The 19,822-nt window shown below is 41.0% G+C and overlaps 2 protein-coding genes across 8 annotated transcripts; one reads left to right on the top strand and one right to left on the bottom strand.

Annotated features, from left to right (window-relative positions):
• The first annotated feature begins 1,181 nt into the window (after positions 1-1,181).
• On the top strand, positions 1,182-9,633 carry LOC4326419 (CBL-interacting protein kinase 8-like). 2 transcript variants are annotated; one of them, NM_001397952.1, is made up of 15 exons: positions 1,304-1,629; positions 2,204-2,266; positions 2,377-2,448; positions 2,675-2,782; positions 2,862-2,936; positions 3,009-3,062; positions 5,114-5,239; positions 6,069-6,158; positions 6,307-6,429; positions 6,748-6,861; positions 7,403-7,519; positions 8,385-8,441; positions 8,541-8,615; positions 9,127-9,244; positions 9,350-9,632. In NM_001397952.1, exons 1-14 carry the CDS (start codon positions 1,459-1,461, stop codon positions 9,220-9,222), a joined length of 1,341 nt encoding a protein of 446 aa, NP_001384881.1. In that variant the 5' UTR covers positions 1,304-1,458; the 3' UTR covers positions 9,223-9,244; positions 9,350-9,632. The 2 variants fall into 2 exon arrangements, with proteins under 2 accessions (XP_066162055.1, NP_001384881.1); XM_066305958.1 differs by lacking the exon at positions 6,069-6,158 and having other exon boundaries at positions 1,182-1,629; positions 9,350-9,633.
• Positions 9,634-9,978: 345 nt separating this feature from the next.
• On the bottom strand, positions 9,979-12,645 carry LOC4326418 (uncharacterized). Of its 6 annotated transcripts, none has more exons than XM_026026280.2 (9): positions 12,341-12,645; positions 12,183-12,239; positions 12,013-12,088; positions 11,819-11,925; positions 11,662-11,711; positions 11,484-11,568; positions 11,266-11,364; positions 10,617-10,894; positions 9,979-10,481 (listed from the first exon to the last, which is right to left on the bottom strand). In XM_026026280.2, the coding sequence occupies exons 1-8, from the start codon at positions 12,629-12,631 to the stop codon at positions 10,658-10,660; spliced, it is 1,002 nt and encodes a 333-aa protein (XP_025882065.1). In that variant the 5' UTR covers positions 12,632-12,645; the 3' UTR covers positions 9,979-10,481; positions 10,617-10,657. The 6 variants fall into 6 exon arrangements, with proteins under 6 accessions (XP_025882065.1, XP_066168651.1, XP_025882061.1 ...); XM_066312554.1 differs by having other exon boundaries at positions 11,819-11,898; XM_026026276.2 differs by having other exon boundaries at positions 9,979-10,894.
• Between the last annotated feature and the right edge of the window lie 7,177 nt (positions 12,646-19,822).

The following is a 19,822-nucleotide window of genomic DNA, read 5'->3' as shown; positions in this document are numbered from 1 at the left end:
TTTTTACCAAAATTACAGTGCACTTACATGTCAAATCAAGTAAATTTACAAATATAATTTTAGTTATATAAGACTGTAATTTTATATTTTAAAGAAAATAATAAGTACATATTTAGTTACATATTATTTTTATCAAAATTACAGTACACTTACATGTCAAATCAACTAAATTTGCAAATATAATTTTAGTTATATAGGACTGTAATATTATATTTTAAAGAAAATAGTAAGTACATATTTACTTACATATTATTTTTATCAAAATTACAGTGCACTTACATGTCAAATTAACTAAATTTACAAATGTAATTTTAGTTATATAGGACTGTAATTTTATATTTTAAAGAATTTAATAAGTACATATTTACTTACCCATTATTTTTATCAAAATTACAGTGCACTTACATGTCAAATCAACTAAATTTACAAATGTAATTTTAGTTATATAGGGCTATAATTTTATTTTATTTTTATTTTTTATTTTAGTTTCAAATGTCTTAATTTTTCAATGGTTAAAGAAATCAATTTTTATTTAGATGTTTAAGATATGTTAAATTTGTTGTATCGATTAGTACTTAATCTGACATGTAAATTAACATAGAGATATTTCTTAATTTGACATATAAAAATTACATACTTCATGTATTTTATTCACATGGCAAGACTAACACACCTTGACTCCCAGTCGACCTTATCCACGGCAATTGCTGCGCAAATCTTGGCGCAAAGACCATGTGGTAAAAAAACGTCAAATGACAAGGAAAAAATATCTCGCCAAAATTTGATAAGGTTTATTTTGCCAACAAAGTGAACAGCCCTTAGTTCTGTACTAATAGCAATGTTTTGAGATGGGGTAGTAGCTCCGCCACAAAACTCCGGTTGAAAACGAAAGCGACGGTTAGCTGTCGAGGGAGACGAAGAGGTCTCAAAACGTACCTGACATCATTATACAGCTGACATTTAGGCCAATCCAATTCCGTATGTCCGTGCGGCTTTCATTTTTTTCCTTCTCCTTTTGACCAAACGCAACCCATTTTTCATTCATTTCCCTTTTTTATTAGCCAGTCTTTTCTACCTCCAATTTTGACGGACACGAAAAAAAGTAGTACTAAAACGAAAAAAAAAAAACACTCATCTCCCACAAAAATTCCTACTAAAAAAGAAATTCATCTGTTCAGACTGTAGCAGATCGAGACAACGCCACACACGCACACACACGACACGACAGCTTCGTGCTCAAGCGAGCAGCAGCTAGTATAGAACCCAAAAAAAAAAAAAATCGGCCCCATTTGAAAAGCTCGGAATCCCCCATCTCAATGGCGATGTCGAGCTGAGCACCACCCTAGCGGTGGAGTAGGGGAGCTGTGGTCGGCGGCGGCCGCCGCCAGTTGGGTGTCTCGGAGTGAGACCGGGAGAGGCGGCGGAGGGAGCTCAGGGAGGGAGGGAGGAGGGGCGGCGATGGTGGGCGGAGGGGCGCTGCGGCGGGTGGGGAAGTACGAGGTGGGGCGGACGATCGGGGAGGGGACGTTCGCCAAGGTGAAGTTCGCGCAGAACACGGAGAGCGGGGAGAGCGTCGCCATGAAGGTGGTCGACCGCTCCTCCATCCTCAAGCACAAGATGGCGGATCAGGTGAGCCCCCATCTATCTCTTCTGTTTTTTTTTCCTTTTTTTGTTCTCTCTATTTGCGTGTTGATCAAGAGATTTTGCTGTACTAGCTTAGCTTGGGAATTAATTAGTGTATGCCACGGATTTGTCTAGCGCCTTGAGACACAGAATGGATGAGGGAGATTGTTTAATTCGACCCTCTTTTCATCCTCTTTTGCGCCAAATTCTACTCGGTTTGTCAATGGTGGGTTTGATGCTTCATGTCCAATTGGCGTCTAGCTTGCAGCTTCCTTTCCCCACAACAAAGTGTTAACAGTGGTGGTACCAGGATTGTTGAATCGAATCGCAATTTTAAACTTCCGCCGAGCAGTTTGTTCTTCTGTATATACCTATTAAGATATTGTTGTTATAAAAGAAAAAAAAAAGTAAGGTACCTATGTCAAGAAGCACCCCTTTGTAAAAAAGAACTCACAGGTTTATGCTTGTAAGGGAAAGGCAGTTTTAGCTGTTCTAGTTTTGTGTTGTTGAGCTGCGTAAGTTAGCTGAATCCTGATGTATCAGGGTGATAAAACAGGAGCTTACTTAATTATTTCTGCAGATTAAGAGAGAGATATCTATAATGAAGCTTGTGAGGCATCCGAATGTGGTTAGACTACACGAAGTACACCCTCTTTCCCTTTTCTCTCTTTAAGTTTTGTTGTTTACTTCTTTGTTCTCTCTTGCTTTTTCCAAGTGCTGATTGGGTGATCATATCTGTTCTGTTATGTGCAGGTCTTGGCAAGCCGGAAGAAGATATTTATAATCTTGGAGTTCATCACTGGCGGTGAACTATTTGATAAAATAGTAAGGCCCTGCTTGTTAATGATAAGTGTCCTTTTCAGTGTCATTTTCTCGATATGACCTATGAAAAAATTGAAGTTAAATTAGTTCTTGTATCTGTTGCCTAGTTGTCTACCTCATTACTTCTGGATTGAACAATCGCCACTTGTGCTTGTTGGATTTAACACACAAAAATGAGTTTTCAAATCTATGTTGAAGCTTAGTTATTCTGGGAACAATGCCATTTCAGATTCGTCATGGAAGACTCAATGAAGCTGATGCACGCAGATACTTTCAGCAGCTCATTGATGGTGTTGATTTTTGTCACAGCAAAGGTGTCTACCATCGAGATTTAAAGGTGATAAGTCAAAAGAAAAATACGAAAACTTTTTGTGTTTAGTTTGTGGGCTTTTTGATTTTATTTTGTATGTATGCAGCCCGAAAATCTCCTCCTTGATTCCCAAGGAAATCTTAAAATATCAGACTTTGGACTCAGCGCCTGGCCTGCTCAGGTCCATACCTTTCTGAAGGCTTGTCCAATATTCATATCCTTTTGTCGAGTTATTTAGTTTGTTCTTGTGCAGGGTGGTGCCCTTTTACGTACTACCTGTGGAACCCCAAATTATGTTGCCCCAGAGGTGAGTGACATCTGAATCACATGCTTTGCTTTGAGTTTTCCTAGATAGAAAACATTAAAATTGTCTTCTGCAACAAAGGGTGGTTTAAATATGGGTTAATTGGATCCATGCCACTGCAACTTTGCCAAATTGAAAAAATGCCACTACTATTCATCATATCGGCTACATGCCACTCGAAATTTCTAAAATTGGAACCATGCCACTCCAGTCAGTTTTTCCGTCCTCCTCTCTCACGCCGTCTCTATTCCCGTCATTATCCCCCCTCCCTTCCCATCCTCCTGCTCCTAGGTGGCCGGGGACAGCACCACCACCTTCGTCGTCCTCACCGGCGCAAGGGTCGGCGGCGCCGGTGCACGAAGACGAGGCTGGCCTGTGGTTCCCGTTCGCGGACTCGCTGGAGAAGGACATCTTCTCGGACCTCTTCTACGAGGCGCCCGTCGCGGCGGCGGCAACGGCTGCGGCTGCTGGCCTAGGCGCCGATGGCGACAGCGACGGCGAAGGCAAGCCTTGCAAGGACGATGCGGCAATGGCGGAGGAGCGTGGCGGGCCGGGCGCGGCGCGACCTGATGCCGCCGCCCAAGTCGACGCCCCTCTTCTCTTTATTCCCCACTTCTCTCCACCACGTCCATGATGTTAGCCGTCGCGCCGGGGAACGGGTTGCCGGCACGGAGGTTGTTGTCGGCGTCCATCACCCTGTACACCACCTTGTGCGTCGGCTTGCCGTGCTCGTCCACGCCATTCTCTGCAAAGATTTCACGTATCTCACTGTCAATTTGACAAATGAACTCATCCAATCCAGCGACAGCAACATCTGTATGGATTTAACAAGAATGGACCAAGCAAGATCGAAGCAGTCGGCGGCTTGGCGCCGCGGGGGCTGCCCATGCCAAGGGCCTCACGGCCGAGGCAATGCGGCGGCCGTGGCGCCGCATGTCGGGGTCCCCGACCGCCGACACTTTGCCGCCGCCATTCGTCTCGAGTCTCTTGATGGACTGCGCCACCAAGTAGCACGAGATGGCGAGGACTTGACGGACCCGTGGGCGGCGGCGGGGGCCGCCGCCGCCAAGGCGTCCGCAGAGGCCCCGCGCCGCTGGAGCGGAGGCGGAGGGCAAGGGACGCCGAGCTGTCCGCGCTCGCGTCGGCCACCCGTGAGGCTGTGACCGCTCGCGCCGCCGTGTTCCGGGAGCCGTCCCCGGCGCCGTTGGACGCGTCGTCGACGGCGGGGCGGCGCAGAGCTCCCGCCCGTGGTGCTGCGCGCGTCGTCGCTGATCCAGCGGTGGCGGGAGATCGAGGCGATGGGGCCCGCCACGTCGCGGCCCTACGACCTGGCCTTCGACTCCGACGGCGGCTCGCCGCGGGCCACGTGGGGTGCATCGTCAAGAAGCTCAGTGGCACGTCGTTGCCGCCGCCGCTGTACTCGATCCACGATGGGAGGTCTCGGGAGCCGCTGCTGCCGTCCTCGACGCCATCTGCGGCGGGAGTGCTCGGGAGCTGCCGGCGGCGTCGCCGCTGTCCTTTGCAGTCGCACGGAGAAAGAAGAGGGAAATGGAAACGATTAAACGGTGGAACGAGACGGTGTGAGAGAGGAGACGGAAAAAGGGACGAGAGTGGCATGGTTCTAATTTTAAAAATTTCTAGTGGCATGTAGCTAATATGATGAATAGTAGTGGTATTTTTTCAATTTCGTATAGTTGCAGTGGCATGGATCCAATTAACCCTTTAAATATACCTTCATCCTAAGATGTCAGATTACTCAGTTAAACATGTGTGATGGAATACTCATACATTTATCCTTCAGGCAGGTTGAGTAACATTGTTCCACCGTGTAACTTAAGACATCTTCTCTAAAAAAATGTAAAAAATAAAAAGTGATATAACTAGAACTGTTTTTTATCTCTATACTGAATGAGCCAAATATGCATGATTGATATCTCTTGATTCTTTATTTGGAAAAATGCTTTACTTTTCATTCTCAGTAAAACCATGTGATGTGTTTCATATGATTATAGATAATGTGTTCACTGCAACCTTTAACTCCTTGTATGGATCAGGTTCTCAGTCATAAAGGATATGATGGAGCACTTGCTGATACATGGTCATGTGGAGTTATTCTATATGTCCTGTTGGCAGGTTATCTTCCATTTGATGAAGTTGATTTGACTACCCTTTACGGGAAGGTTTGTTTCTTCTAACCTATGGCAACTTTTTTGAAGCTCAAATAAGTATATTGCAACCCATTTATGATTTTGTGTCAGTGTATATCATATTGGCACATGATCTCTTTGTATGGAAGATCAGATCTCATGACATTTACTTGTATTTGCTTTTACTATACACTATGTGCTTACGTTTATTATCTAGCCACTCATTTAAGCATGATTAGTGGTATTAGTTTGTGAAATCCATGTGAAAACAATATCAAACATACTCGGTACTTCTCAGTGCATAGATAGCTAAGTAGCTTATGTAATGTAGTGTGTTGCTAGTAGTTAAAGATTACAGATCCTGGCAGTGGCTCTGATACGTGAGCATAGTGATCTCATACCTGCTTTCCTACTGCTGAAACATTCCGGCAAGTAAGAAATGTAAGCTTGCCGAAACAACTAACCAACTAAAAGGAAATTAACCTCGGCATCCTTTAGAATAAACTAGTTAACATGCTACTACTTTCAATAAGAGAATTAGCAGAGAAGCTGGGGAGCACAACAACAATAGCAGACTCATTACACATGGCTTCATAGCTAAATCCTCTCCTTTTCGCTCTTGTTTCTCTTTTCTTTTTGGTTGGTGGAAGTATAAACATTTGTATTCCATTCTAGTAGGACTGATTAAGAGATATATCTATTTGCATATTTCAGGTTGAGATGCATATAGCTATTTTTATTTTCTAGATTTGAATATTAGTTCAACATATGCCTTGATGGATGGAATAGAAGTTTTTATCTAAAATTGTTTTTCTTTTGTACAGAATATACAAATTTATATCTGTCTATTTGCTTAATACAGATAGAGAGTGCAGAATATTCATTCCCAGCTTGGTTTCCTAATGGTGCCAAGTCACTTATTCACAGAATTCTTGACCCTAATCCAGATAAAGTAAGTAAAGTTATAGAAGTGTTTAGCTAAAGAAAATCTCCATTGGCTGATATGAATTCAATGAATTATAGTTTAGATACATCACACCTCTAGATACTGATTTTCATTGGCATTTTGTTGACTCAATATGAATTTTGACTTGGAACAGAGAATCAGGATAGAAGAGATCAGGAATGATGAATGGTTTAAGAAGAATTATGAACCTACCAGAGAAATTGAAAGTGAAGAAGTCAATCTTGATGATGTCAATGCAGCTTTTGATGATCCTGAGGTATTTATGCTTACTCTTGTCTTAGAACTGTTTTTGGAAAGGAATCATTGCATATATATGACATTTTGTATGTGCTACAATCTTCAAAATATGCTCCAAATGAAAGCCTCGGAATGGAATTTCAGTTGCTCCAGATAAGAACTATTAGCAGTAACTGAAACTGGAATTTCAGTTGCTCCATTGTTAATTATGAAATTTGATCAGAAAGCCTGTTTCGCACTGAAGCTATGCTGTACGTTTTTACGGGAGCTCTATTGTGCCTTTTACCTGTCATTATATAAATATATAATTTGTGGTCCTTTTTCTGTGTGATTTCAGGAAGACGCTGACCATACTTTAGATGACGAAGCAGGACCTTTGACACTCAATGCATTCGACCTAATAATTCTATCTCAAGGCTTGAACCTTGCAGCACTATTTGATCGCCGACAGGTATGGTGCAAGACATTTTGTGATGTCTAGTGTTTTCGCAAACTAAAAGTTGGAGTACAGGACTAACACTGTTATTATGTCATGTCCCAGTTCTACATTTTTTAATTAATACGCTATTTGGGCATTAAATCATGGTTCTTATTGTTATTATCGGTGAATATTCAGTTTAGTTTAAATAGTGTACATGTGATTTGCTGCGGCAGTTTACATTATTTTTGCAATCATGTATTATATGCATAGACTAAAGAAAATCCATTTGATTCAAATTATTTTAACATATAACCAGAGGAAAAAGACAATGATAGACCATCCCATCTGATGATCTTTGTTCCTCTTCTCTCAAACACACCTTAATATTGTTGCTGCCCAACTTGACACAATTCAAACTATCCTCTATTTTTATTATTTTTGTATGTACTCCGCAATACTGGTATTGCCTAGAAGCTTGTTTAAATGTCCATGGTTTACCCTGTGTGTGAGTTTTATAGATAATTATGGGTTTCTTCTCCTCGGACCTAATGCTTGATGCCTTGATCTACAGGACTATGACAAGCTTCAAAATAGATTTTTATCACGCAAACCAGCAAAGGTTATCATGTCAAGCATGGAGGTTGTTGCTCAGTCAATGGGGTACAAGACACACATTCGCAATTATAAGGTAAAGTTTGTTGCCCCACACCCTATAGCTTGTTACAACATCACTTACCTATTATACAGATATTGCAAATCATCTTCTCCTTCATCTTAGCTGACAAGCAGTTGTTCTATCTATTTTGTGATAGTTAGAATGTAACTGTTTTTTGGTTCATTGTACAGACATACAGACATGAGGATCTGTAGTTCTGTTAAGGTCTAAATTGTATCAGAAGAAGCAGCACCCTGTCTTGAAAAGCTTATTGTTTTCTGGAATGTGAATATGTTATTTTAAAGTCAAATAAATTTCTTATTATCTTCAATGTATCAAGCCTCATGTTTGAACAAGTTGTCAAGAGAACGTCATTTGATATGCTGGCATTTACATTTGAAATTATTGTCTAAGTAGCAACCACAAACTACCTCTGAATTGACACAAAAAGCATGATGATATCAAAAGTATTAATTCATTAGAATGTGTTTAGGTTGCTGGTCTAAGGGGTTACAATAAACTGTACCCCAATTTTTTGTACATATATATGCACAAGTTTTATCAACCTGAGTAAACAGTACTTCATTTCAGTCCTTTTACCACTGGTTTAACAGTATTGAATGGTATTGCCAGTGATACATCTCTTTAATTTCTTGTATTGTTTGTTTGTGGCCTTTTTTTTTCCCTTTTGGCATAACATTGTCTGGATGCTGGTAAATTGTGATCAAATGCGGGCTTACAGTTTTAATATTATTCATGCTGTTATTTTGCAAGTAAAAGAGTTATAATGTTTTGTCTTGTGATTTTGATTCTCAAAACTTCTTTTACTGCTAATTAGTTAGCATTACCATGGACATATTTGATTCCTTACATCTAGTTGTGCTATTAATATATTCAGATGAGGGTGGAAGGTCTAAATGCAAATAAGACAAGTCATCTCGCAGTTATGCTTGAAGTGAGTCTTGCCTCTTTTGTAATGAAGTACATCTGTTGTTTTATTGCCTTCTATTATGGATTACTCCAATCCTTTTCATCCTGAGTTTCCTCTGGTCAGATTTTTGAAGTTGCCCCATCGATCTTCATGATTGAACTGCAAAGAGCAGCGGGAGACACCTCCGATTATAACAAGGTCAGATGCAAAGAGCCTTTCATACTTGCATCATGCTGTTTCTTGAGGTCCTACAGCCGATACACCATGTATAGCTAAATGCACCTGATACATCTAGGCTGTAGACAGCCTAGTGTTATAAAGCTGGAAAATATTTTGCAATGTTGTTACCACAGAGCTTTACGGAGACTGTCTAGAAAATAGTTAGGTACTAGTAGTACCAGACTGATGTGGGACCTACCTGTGTACATGCATGGACCGTACTATTCATTTGCTGCTGTCTTATTTTTCAGTTTGTGTTTTGTCAAAGCTAAATAAGCATGCCTAATGTTAAAGGTTAGGCATGGGCAAATATATTCAAGTAGTTTCTTCACCCAAGAAATCTGAAATAGTAATGCTTATAATTTCCTGATGAAACTTCTTGCTTCACTAGATATTTTTGTGAATTGTATAATGTAAAATAAATTGATCTGGATAATGGCTTTTGATTTGCTAAGACATGCACAACTAACTCCGCGTGTCTTATGTGCAGTTTATAAATAATTACTGCAGCAAATTAGACGATATCATTTGGAATTTTCCAATTGAGAAGAGCAAATCAAGGATATCGCGGCTATCGAAGCGCTAGTCTGCTTTGACATCCATCATTTGTATGCTGTTGTTCAACTCTATTTTCATCTTCTATTGCCATAATATTTGCATTTACCTCTACTTATTACCTCTTAACCATACCGGAATGCTCACCACTATTGCAGGTACTATGTGTAATCTAATGCTATGCAGCTTGAGTGGTATTGGGTTTGTTAGTGGATGTATTTGTAGAGATTGCCAATTCAATTCATCTCTGATCTTTTAGTTATAAGAGATGACCATGTACAAAGGGCCACTGAAAGTTTTGGCATCTCAGTTTCTCTGTACAATGTTTGCAGCGAGGTATATTAAACAGTTTGACTGACCGCCGCTCCCTGCTCATCAACACGCTTTGTAGTTTGTCTCAAGATGTATTAATTTCTCCCTGCTCCATTAGCAGCTTGCATCAGTATGAGTTCCGGTTGCCTAAACTGCCATTATGCTAGCTAACTGCCTTATACTCCTATCTTGCAATGTCATAGAAAGTATGTGAGGTTTACGTTAAAAAAAAAAGGAGTTTGAAAGAAAGTGTTAGGCTGTATAAGCAGAGGCCTATACAGGATCGAGCATCCACTGTGAAAGGAATTGCAGAATGACACTAATACAATGATCAAAGAGATAGTGTCAGCTACTTGCTTACAGGATTGTTCTGCCAACAAAATGTGCAGTTCACTCATTCATGCGGTTACTGTGAAACGAATTGTAGAATGAAACCCATACAGTGATATCAATTCTCAAAGATTGTAAGCTCCTCTAAAAAAAAGTTTGTCGGCTACTTCAGATTGCATGATTCTGTTGCTAGCAAAATGTCCACTGCTGCCACACATTCATAAGGTTACAATTTACAGGCCATACAAAGTTCAGGGATCTACATCATAACACAGTGTAATGTGAAAAAAACATGATCATCCTTCTCTCCTATTATCACCACTTCACCAGTGAGAGCCAAGTTCTCTATTGTAAACACCATTCTTTAGCAGCTGCGTCTCAAAAATGGTCAGTTTGCTGCGGCAAGTTTGTAAAATTTCCTTATAATCAAAGTCACCATCAAGATTGCCAAGACACATTACACTTCGATTCCTAGAGAACAACCCCAACCCTGAAAGCTGTTCATTAGCTCATGATCATGGACTAGCAGACGCTGAACTTACATATGGTTACCACCGCAGATATCTGTCGTAGGAATGATCCGACAGAAAAAAGATGGGCCAAAACATTGGAGAGATGCGAACCATTGGCAGGTTTCGCTCATCACATCTGACAAGAAAAAATCAAGACTGTCTGAATTGCACGCAGTGAATGAAACTTGCTTCAGTAATAGACGACCGAGGGTGAAAGATGGCTGCTTTGATTTAGGATGCAAGATTAAAGCTGAACGCCATTAACCATTACCGCTTGGATAACTCCTGTGTCCACTGAACCGATGAACATCTCTAGTGAGAAACATCTCTAGTTTTTTGGTACATCCTCCTGTATATGGTTGCTCCTTCTAACTCTGCATGTACTTCTCTCTCTGTCCGTATGCCCATTGGGTTGTCCAGAAGCCATCCTTCATTGTCACATCGAAGATCTTTATCAATACAGTCAACATGCTCAAACACATCCGAGTATTCATCAAACCTTTCCCTCATGTCTGCAGCCACTTCGAGTACATCCGATTGCAAAAGAACCTAACAAGGAAAAATGGTGAGTTATTGAGAAGACAATTTGCAAAATAACGTGTCGCCGTGGTAGACAGATGGCAAGTTGGCAACTGTAAAAACTTATACAGGTATACAATTAATATTATCAAAATTCCACTAAATGATATTTCAGGCCATCCAACCCAGCAAGCCACAGAGCAGCATATCATTTATTCACATTCTGGTTCACACAATAGATTCCAACCATACTGTTTATTCACATAAATCGAAATAAAAGGGTATTCAATTGGACAGAACTAATGCATATTAGGAACAATCATGCTAATGTAAAATACTGATTTCACATTATTCATGCAAAAACTGTATACTTTTCAAAATACATACAAGAATTGCCATACCCGTCCACCTAAACAGAGGTTATTTGTGATTGAATCCACCAACTGCGATTGTAGAACTCTTCTCTTGTGATGCCTCTTCTTAAAATGGGGATCAGGACACTATAGAAAGAAAATATCAAATTCTGGTTCCGAAACATGAAAGAAAAGCAGACCAGGAACTAAACTAGCATATTCAACCAACGTCACGGAAAACTGACATTACACCTAGCTATACTCACCAGTATAGAAACAAGTGACAGGGGACCAGGGTACGACGACGCAATCTGGTTGAAAGACACTGTTGCATTTGCAAACATAAAATAACTGTGCAAAAATGAAACCACTTAGTATCGCCTCATCATTTTCTGAAAAAAAAGGAAACTGGATGCTTTAACGTAAAAATCCAAGGTAGCTTACACATTCCTAAGCCCCAACTCGGTTACCCAGAACTGCGACCGCTCCACCAACTAAACAAACAAAGCAAGGAGCACATTAGCACACAAAACTCTCCACATTGCATCATGCATTCCAGAAATCAAAATTCATTTAAAGTAAACCTCGGAACAACAGAAACCTTCTGCCGAATCTCCAGGCCGAGGTAGTTTCGCCTTTCACCGGAGTTCTTGGCAAGCCAAATCAAGAACCTCCCGCTCCCTACATAGCAACGTTTCATAGATAAAGCTGATACAATCTGAGTACACATGAGCACAGCAAAGTAAAAAAAAAAAAGAAAAGAAAAAAGAATTGGGGAAGAAGGAAGGAACGCACCGCAGCCAATGTCGACCATGAGTGGCAGCAGGGGATCCTCGAACACCTCCTTCCACTCCGGTGGCTCCGTGGGCTCCTACACAGAAAAAACAAAAACAAAAAACACCTAATCAAAGGAAGGAAAGCTGAAATCTGAAAATGCTGGGGGAGGCAGGGAGGTTGAGGTTCACCGAGAAAGAGGAGCTGAGCGGGTTGACGTGCTGCCGGATGCGCAGGTGATGGCCCCTCTGCGTGAACCACGAGAAGAGAGCGGTGAGACGGGTGGCGCTCGCGCTCTACTTGGGGGGGGTAAGGAAGGAAGACCGGGGGGAGGAAGAAGAGGGCGGACGTTGGGGTAGAGCGGGCGGAGGTTGAGGTCGGCGTACTCCCTGTCCACCGCGTCGGGGCTCTGCGCGGCGGAGCACCGGGTCGAGAGCGGCGAGCGGCGGCGGGCATAGGGCACTAACAAGGGGAGGCGGACGAGGCGGCAGCACAGGGAGGCCGTCGCCGTCGCCGGCGAGGCCATGGGTAACGCACGCTTGTACCGCGGACGAGGCGCCGCCGCCGCCGCGCCGCCTGTTCGACCAAAATCCCACGAGAGAGGAGGTGGGGTTCGATGGATTGCTGAGATTTTGACCATTTGATCTTTTTCTCAGACTTATTTGAGAAATGGATAACGCTAAAAACTTTCCTTTTCTTAAAAAAAAAAAACCCTCAACTTCAGCATTATAAAGATTGACATTGTGGTCCAACATCTCAACACCGTCTACTTCAGCACCGAGAAGCTTATCGAGCTAGCAACAAGCTTAGAAGGTTGGTGTTGACAGATACACCAAAAAATCAGCGTGATGCGTCTATTATGTTATAACTTGAGTATCTGGTTGTTTAATTGGCTTTTAATTCTTTGTATAAGGTTGATGAATAAAATAGTCCGTAGGCTTGTTGGGTTGATGATGTTGCTTGATATTAGAACCGATGCTGATGACCGTAGTGTTCTTGTTATTGAAACAAGTTATAAAAGTTAGTTGATATAGTAGAACAACGACTAACCTTCTCGATCTTTTCAGTCATAGATCACCTAAGACATGCCAGATGACGACATACGAACACATGATATTTGCTAACAAGGTTCAGCCCAAGCCTATATTTCTGGGGTTCTGATTATGGGCGCTCCTCCCCAACCAATATATTACCTAGCCACTACGAGTCCATGGCCACGTTGCCATCCTCTCCCTGCGTGTCTACGCTACATTGAAGTCACCATCGTTACATTGTGGTGCCCCCCTCTCTATTTAAGAGAGATGCTGGATTACAGAGACCAACTCTAACTCGACCCCCTACCACCTATTACAACTCCAAGTCCAACTGTTACCAAATAGGACTAGTATATTCGACACATATTCTAAACGAGAAAGCTCCCTCCGAGGAACCGATCGCGACTGAACCGACACAAGAGGCGTCTAGCAAAGGCACGTGGCAGATACCGAATGATCTGTTTGAGATACAGATTACGCAAGCGCCCAGTATTGAAGATGACCCAGAATACATCCCTATTGAGCAAGCAGTAAGTCGAGCAGTAGTCCTACGAACTAATCCGTGTACGATATCAGTCCCGCTTAACGTTTCATGTTGCAATGTCCATACAGATGGAAACACAGCGCCGCTCAAAAAGAAAGGCCGTCAAGAATGTCCGTGTAGTTTGGTCATTTCGCATAGGCAGTAACCGTCAGACCTGCCTATAAAAGGAGGAGCTCACTCTCATTTCCAATACACAACTTGAGCTGAATTACAAGAGGCTCTATTGTATCTTTTGTACATTAGAATAAGGTAGAGAGTGAGGGGAAGCTCTGGATGAGTGCCCGGAAGTTTGGCGCTCATCCGACTTCTATTTTGATGAGTGTAGCTTCTTAGGAGGAATTCTGGAGGAGTACCGGAGCTGTCGGTACACTCTGCTCCAGGCTCGAAGAACTTCTTCTATAAAGTAAGCATTCGTGATCCTTTCTTTTGTTATTTAATCTAAGTAAGATATATTTCCATGTTTGCGGGTTTATTGTTTAGTATTCGTACTAACTGCTCTAGTACTAGGACTCCGGATAAAGAAGAAAGTTCCTGCGCAAGTATTAGAGTAGTAATTACTAACTTAGGTGTGATGTCTAGGTTAGAGATTACCTTTGTTTGTTGTGTATCTCACGGATTTGTCAGAGGTAGGCGGCAGGTGGTGACAGCCCTGAATCCCGTCCCAGTAATCCTCCATGTTCGGATACATCATAGAGCTATAGCTGGAACCACGTTGGCAGACCAGCAGGGGTCGGTGCCCGAAGCAACATATAGGAAATTACCTTTGCTTAGCTTAGATAATTAAAACTCATAGAAAGTCCTCTCTAGCCTAGCCTGCTTACCTACAGTTGTTGTCCTTAGATAGTCTTAGCCTTAGGTAGATTACACATGTTCCCTGAGTTTGATATCTTGTTGGGGTCACCCGAAGGTGAAGTGCTACAGCGGTATTCCGTGCGCTTGCGGATTTATCTGTGGTCGTAAGAAATACCAACATGTTTCACTAGGACATTTGCACATGTTTGTACGGTGTTGTTTTTCTAGATATTTTACTAAATATTTTATCATGTTTTACGTTATAATTTATGCATGATATAAGAATGTTTTAAGATAATTAAATATATATGTAAATATATAGTATGTTTCGCATGAGTTTTCTTATGTTTCACTCATTCATACTTAATGTTTCATGTAGTGGTCGTTAGTGTTGCAGTTAATATTTTCTTAATGTCGCATCTCTCTGAAACATGCTATATAGTGAACTTAAACATATAATGACCAAGTAATGAAACATTTTTTAATAAGTGATGAAGCAACTTATATTTTTTTAAAAAAAAATATAAGCATGTGAGATCTTGTTATAAAGATTTAATTATAAGAAATGCAACTGTGTAATTAGATCATAGATCGGACAGATAATTTAGAAGAAAAAAATATTTAATGTTATGAAGAGGAGAGAGGATATTCCTATGCATGCAGCATATGCGCTACCAAAATGCATAGGAGTAGTAGGCCGCAGCCTGCAGGGAGCGATACGTGGGCGCCCAATTTTTTTCGCGCGCGTATCAGGCGCCCGATGCATAGTTCCCTCCCAATATATTTATTCCATCCAACCAAAATTTGGCAATTCTACCAACTTACCAAAAATTTCGGTAAGGTTGATTTTGAAAGTAATCTTAAGAGGCCCTAAGTTCCGATAAGAATCATGAAAGGAGAGTTTCAGAGGGTAGGAGTCCAACAAGCAAAGAAAGATTCGAAATATGGCATCGATGTGATCATAGAAGAATGGACGTCGAGAATGGGCCTTATGGTCTTTCCGAGTCAAGGATCTTACTGAAAGTCAAGTGCCATTAATTTTATTTTGATGATTAATGATAAATTTAATTATATGAGACTAACATTTTTTAAACTCTCCTTTGTCTAGTTTCTCATGTGAGATATGAAAATTAAAATTGTGAGAGGTGGTTCTCATACTTGATATGGGTTAAGATTACCAGAAGTTCCAATTTGACCAAAAGTTCCCATCGTTCTAATATGCTACTATGAAGGTGTGATAATTTTTAGGAATGCCTATTCACCCCCTCTCTCTTAGGCGACATCACGGTCCTTTCACTTACTATCAAGAGTGCTTCGATAGGCTCCACTCTCTCCTCAGAATAAGTCAGGCTCTTTCCTTTTTCTCCTCAGCCTACGGCGTATTAGCAACCATTTCCAGTCTGGTCAGCCATATGGCCGTGAATCCGTTCTCGAGCCTTGTACACACCGTCGTCACACTATAAGAGATGCACTATCTCCCTTCAACCCTTTAAGCGAAATGTGGCAAAAGGAAGAAAAATCCATGGATCGACTCCATTATCTCCACCTCGTAGGAATTACGAGCTTACCCCAAGCGAATTTTTCATGCTTAAACATGTCGCAAAATGTTTCAAAAGAAAAACTATTTTAAGAAGTAAGAATGAGAATAAACAAATGGAAATGTGTGGTATGTTTGGAATAGCTCCGCGGAAAAAAAATATCTGCCAAGGTAAACCTAAACAATTAATTGAAGGAAGTGTGGCCCGGCATCGATTTCACGTGTTGGTTGCCCAACCCGATAAGTTGTTTTTGAATGATTGGGGTTAGAGCATCTCCAGCAGAGACCCTAAACACAGCTCTCAAATAACTTTTAGGAGGTAAGAGGAAAAATCTAGGTCCAGTAGAACCCCTACTCAAGCCTCTAGAATAAAAAGGTGAAAGGACCTTAATGTCGCCTAGACGGGGGGTGAATAGGCGTTCCTAAAATGTATTACAACTTCATAGCATATTAGAACGATGAGAACTTTCGGTTCAAATAGGAACTTCCGATATGAGATTGGAAGTTCTGGTCTCAACCGAAAAGTTCGACGGATAATGTAATAAAACACCAGCTATGAACTTGTAGCTCAAATAAACAAAATATATATGAATCAAAAGGTGACAAATAAGGTATCTAAACAAGATATAAGGTCACCAACTAAATCAATTAAGCATGCAAGTAGATCGGGTAAAAACAAGCTCAAGCATAATATGAGAGAATGCACAAATGGGCAAACCAAGAGAGGAGACGCGTGATTTGTTTCCCGGAGTTCAGATCTACGGATCCTACGTCTCCGTTGAGAAGCCACAAGGGCCGGGCCTATTTCGACCCTTTCCTCACGAGTTGCACAAATGCACTCCTTGGTTTCACTCTTGATTTCTTCCCTTGCGGAGGCGAAATCAAAGCCTTCACAAACTTTCCGTGGCACACCACAACCTTGGGTGCTCACCGGCGACGCCTAACCGTCTGGGAGACCTTAGTCCCCAAGAGTAACAAACACAATCGAAGATTTGCTTGCTATGAACTCGAGTGCTCAAAGTGTGGAGTGAAGCTCACTACCTCTCAACTTCTCAATCACTCAATCTAACTCTTTCCACTTCTCAAATCCCTCTCACAAAGAGGCACCACAAAGGATGGAGTGAAGCTCACTAGCTCTCAATTCCTCAATCACTCAATCCAACTCTCTCCCCTTCTCAAATCCCCCTCACAAAGAGACACCACAAAGGTAGGGAAATGGGGAGGGCTATTTGGCTTTGGATGTGTCTAATACTCCCCAAGAGCAGCAGCCACTCAAAGGAGGGGTGGAGGAGTTTATATACCCGAGCCCTTCAAAAACTAGCCGTTGGAGGCCAAGACTGTAATTTTCGGAGTTTCCGAAAAGCATTTTCTGACAAGTCCGAAAACTTACAGAAGCAAATCTCAGATTCGTAGCTGTTTTTTGGACAACTCCGAAAATTTTCGGAGTTTCCGGTAATTTTTCGGACTTTCCGAAAAGCACAGACTAAAACGGCTATAACTTTTCGCTCGGGAGTCCGTTTTTGATGAACTTGGACTTATGGAAAGCTCGCTCAGAGGACTACCCAACTCAACCAAAAACAAGGTCTAAAACCACTCAAAGGATAGGTTAAAGCTTGGGTTTCTCTCAAGGTAGCACTATGATAGGTCACTTTGAGCACCGAGACATACACAAACACCTCGACGTTGCATCCCTCTTAATAGTACGATATTCCTAAACTCAAATATAAATAAGAAGATAATTATACCATTAGGAATGCCTTTTTTTTATCTTTCTTTCATTGTCTTGAGGGACGCCAATGCCGATACCGTTTTACCATATATTCTTTAAATGATTGATGCGGTTACTTGTAGCTTCAAATGGTCTCTCACGGTCCATCATGACAAAGCCGTCACTTGCCCTTCACTACCGGATTTGGTTCTTCGGCGCCAAGCCCCTTGCTTGCCCTTCACCGCCGCATGGTTCATCGCGACCGAGCATCGCTTGCCCTTCACCATCTTGCCATAATAGCCACTTCGTATCACACATCTTCAATATCTTCACTTTGTCATTCTTGGTATTGTTAGGTGTAATGATATCACTTGAGCATCAATACCTTTGTAATCCTTGGGACCTATTTCTTTTATTCAACTCAATAAAACTATTAGTCCCAATGATCCGGTTGTCAACCTCCACATGTTGACCAACCGATCGCATGTATAAAAGGATATGAATAAATGATGAGTATTAATCAACACCACAATTGTCATATACTCAAATATATGTTCAAATGTAAAGATCCCAATTAAATGAAGGTGAATAACTTGGATCGATTACATGCATAACTAAAGTATAGGATTTGCTCCCCCTAAATGTATGCATACAAAATATTAGTGTGAAGCAAGAGTATGCATAACAAGATATTAAACATTGAGAGCTTATCCTATACAAGAATAGAAGGCATTTCTCAAATATAGATATTAAAATAAAAACATACCTTAATCGTCTCCACGTTCTCAATGTAAATAGACTAAATAAGAGATAATACTCAAACAAAATATTAGTCTCACATGCATATGCCAATCACGTGGAAATATTATATACGAACATATCAATATGTACATGAAGAGAAAGAGTGATACATATAGCTTGATCTCCATGCATTTCATCCTTGTGATTTAGGTCCACAAATACTCCACTTTCATATCCACATGAGACTAGGCAAAGAAATGCTTATAAAAACATTAGTCTCACATAATTGGATTTGTTATTAATCATCAAAACCAAATCAATGGCACTTGAACTTTCAGAAGGCCACCAGATCTCATCCCACAGTCCTTATTCCTAAGGGCTCCGGGCACAGCCCCCATCGACGTTTCTTCAGTGCGGGAGGAACTTTTGCTTCGCGCGCATGCATCTCCTCCCCCCGCAGGCTGCCCTGACATCGAAACTCTAATTTGCTCGCACATATGCTCCGTATGTACGTGTTGCAGATAGAAAAGTGTAGGACATTTGAACATTGTTTACTCCCAAATCTATATATAGTTCTGAACATCCTGCAAGCGTCCGTTTATCTGAATGCAATTAGAAAAGAACGTGGTTGATTTTCTGAACATTCTGCACTTTTCTGAACATTCTGTAAGTAAAGATTTTTTCTGAATGTATGTGCTCTGATGCAAGTTGTTTGCATTGCTAGGCTGCTAGCTGATATATGTGCTCTGCTCTATACTTTGCTTTTGGTTGGTAGTACCTTGTGTCAGGCAGAGAACAAAACAAAGGGCATTGCTATTGCTGAATATTGATCGTAGAATGAATTTTGCGTCATTGGGCTGCATTTTTTTCTCTGTGGATTCTGATGATGATAATGATAATATAAATATGACACCTCCACTCAAAATTACTGTGTTTCTGCATTTCCTCAATGCTTCCCCGTGTTTGAAAATTTTGAATTTGAATTTATACTGTGGTATTTGAAAATATTAATTTGAATATGGTATTTCTATGTGTTAAAAATATTCATGTTTGTATTATTGTGATACTAAACTAGGTGTAAATATAAAGTGTACGTTGACATAAAAGAGAAAAAGGAATATGAGCTAAGAAATGAGAGTTGTTGCTAGAGTTAGGAGGCATTTTTAGGGTCCTAAGGAAATGAGGGCACACCTTATTTACCCTTTGAGGGCTTTAAAATGGGGGCTATTGCTGGAGATGATCTTAGTTAGTAGTATTCTTGGGTTTTCTATAAAAAACTAGTTATAGTATATACTACCTCTATCCCAAAATATAACAATTTTTGGCTACAAATCTAGACACACAGTTTTCCAGAGTCATAGATAAAAATGCTTATATTTGGGACGGATGGAGTAGTTCTTAAGCCCGAGGTCTAGGCCCCTTAATTTACCGGTTTCAGCCTACGCTTTATAAATAGCTTTGAAGCATTTCGTCGC

Source organism: Oryza sativa, chromosome 1, assembly GCF_034140825.1.
Source record: "Oryza sativa Japonica Group chromosome 1, ASM3414082v1".
Classification (NCBI taxonomy): Eukaryota; Viridiplantae; Streptophyta; class Magnoliopsida; order Poales; family Poaceae; genus Oryza; species Oryza sativa.
Note: the sequence above shows the minus strand (reverse complement) of the source record. Positions and strands in the feature narration are given on the sequence as shown.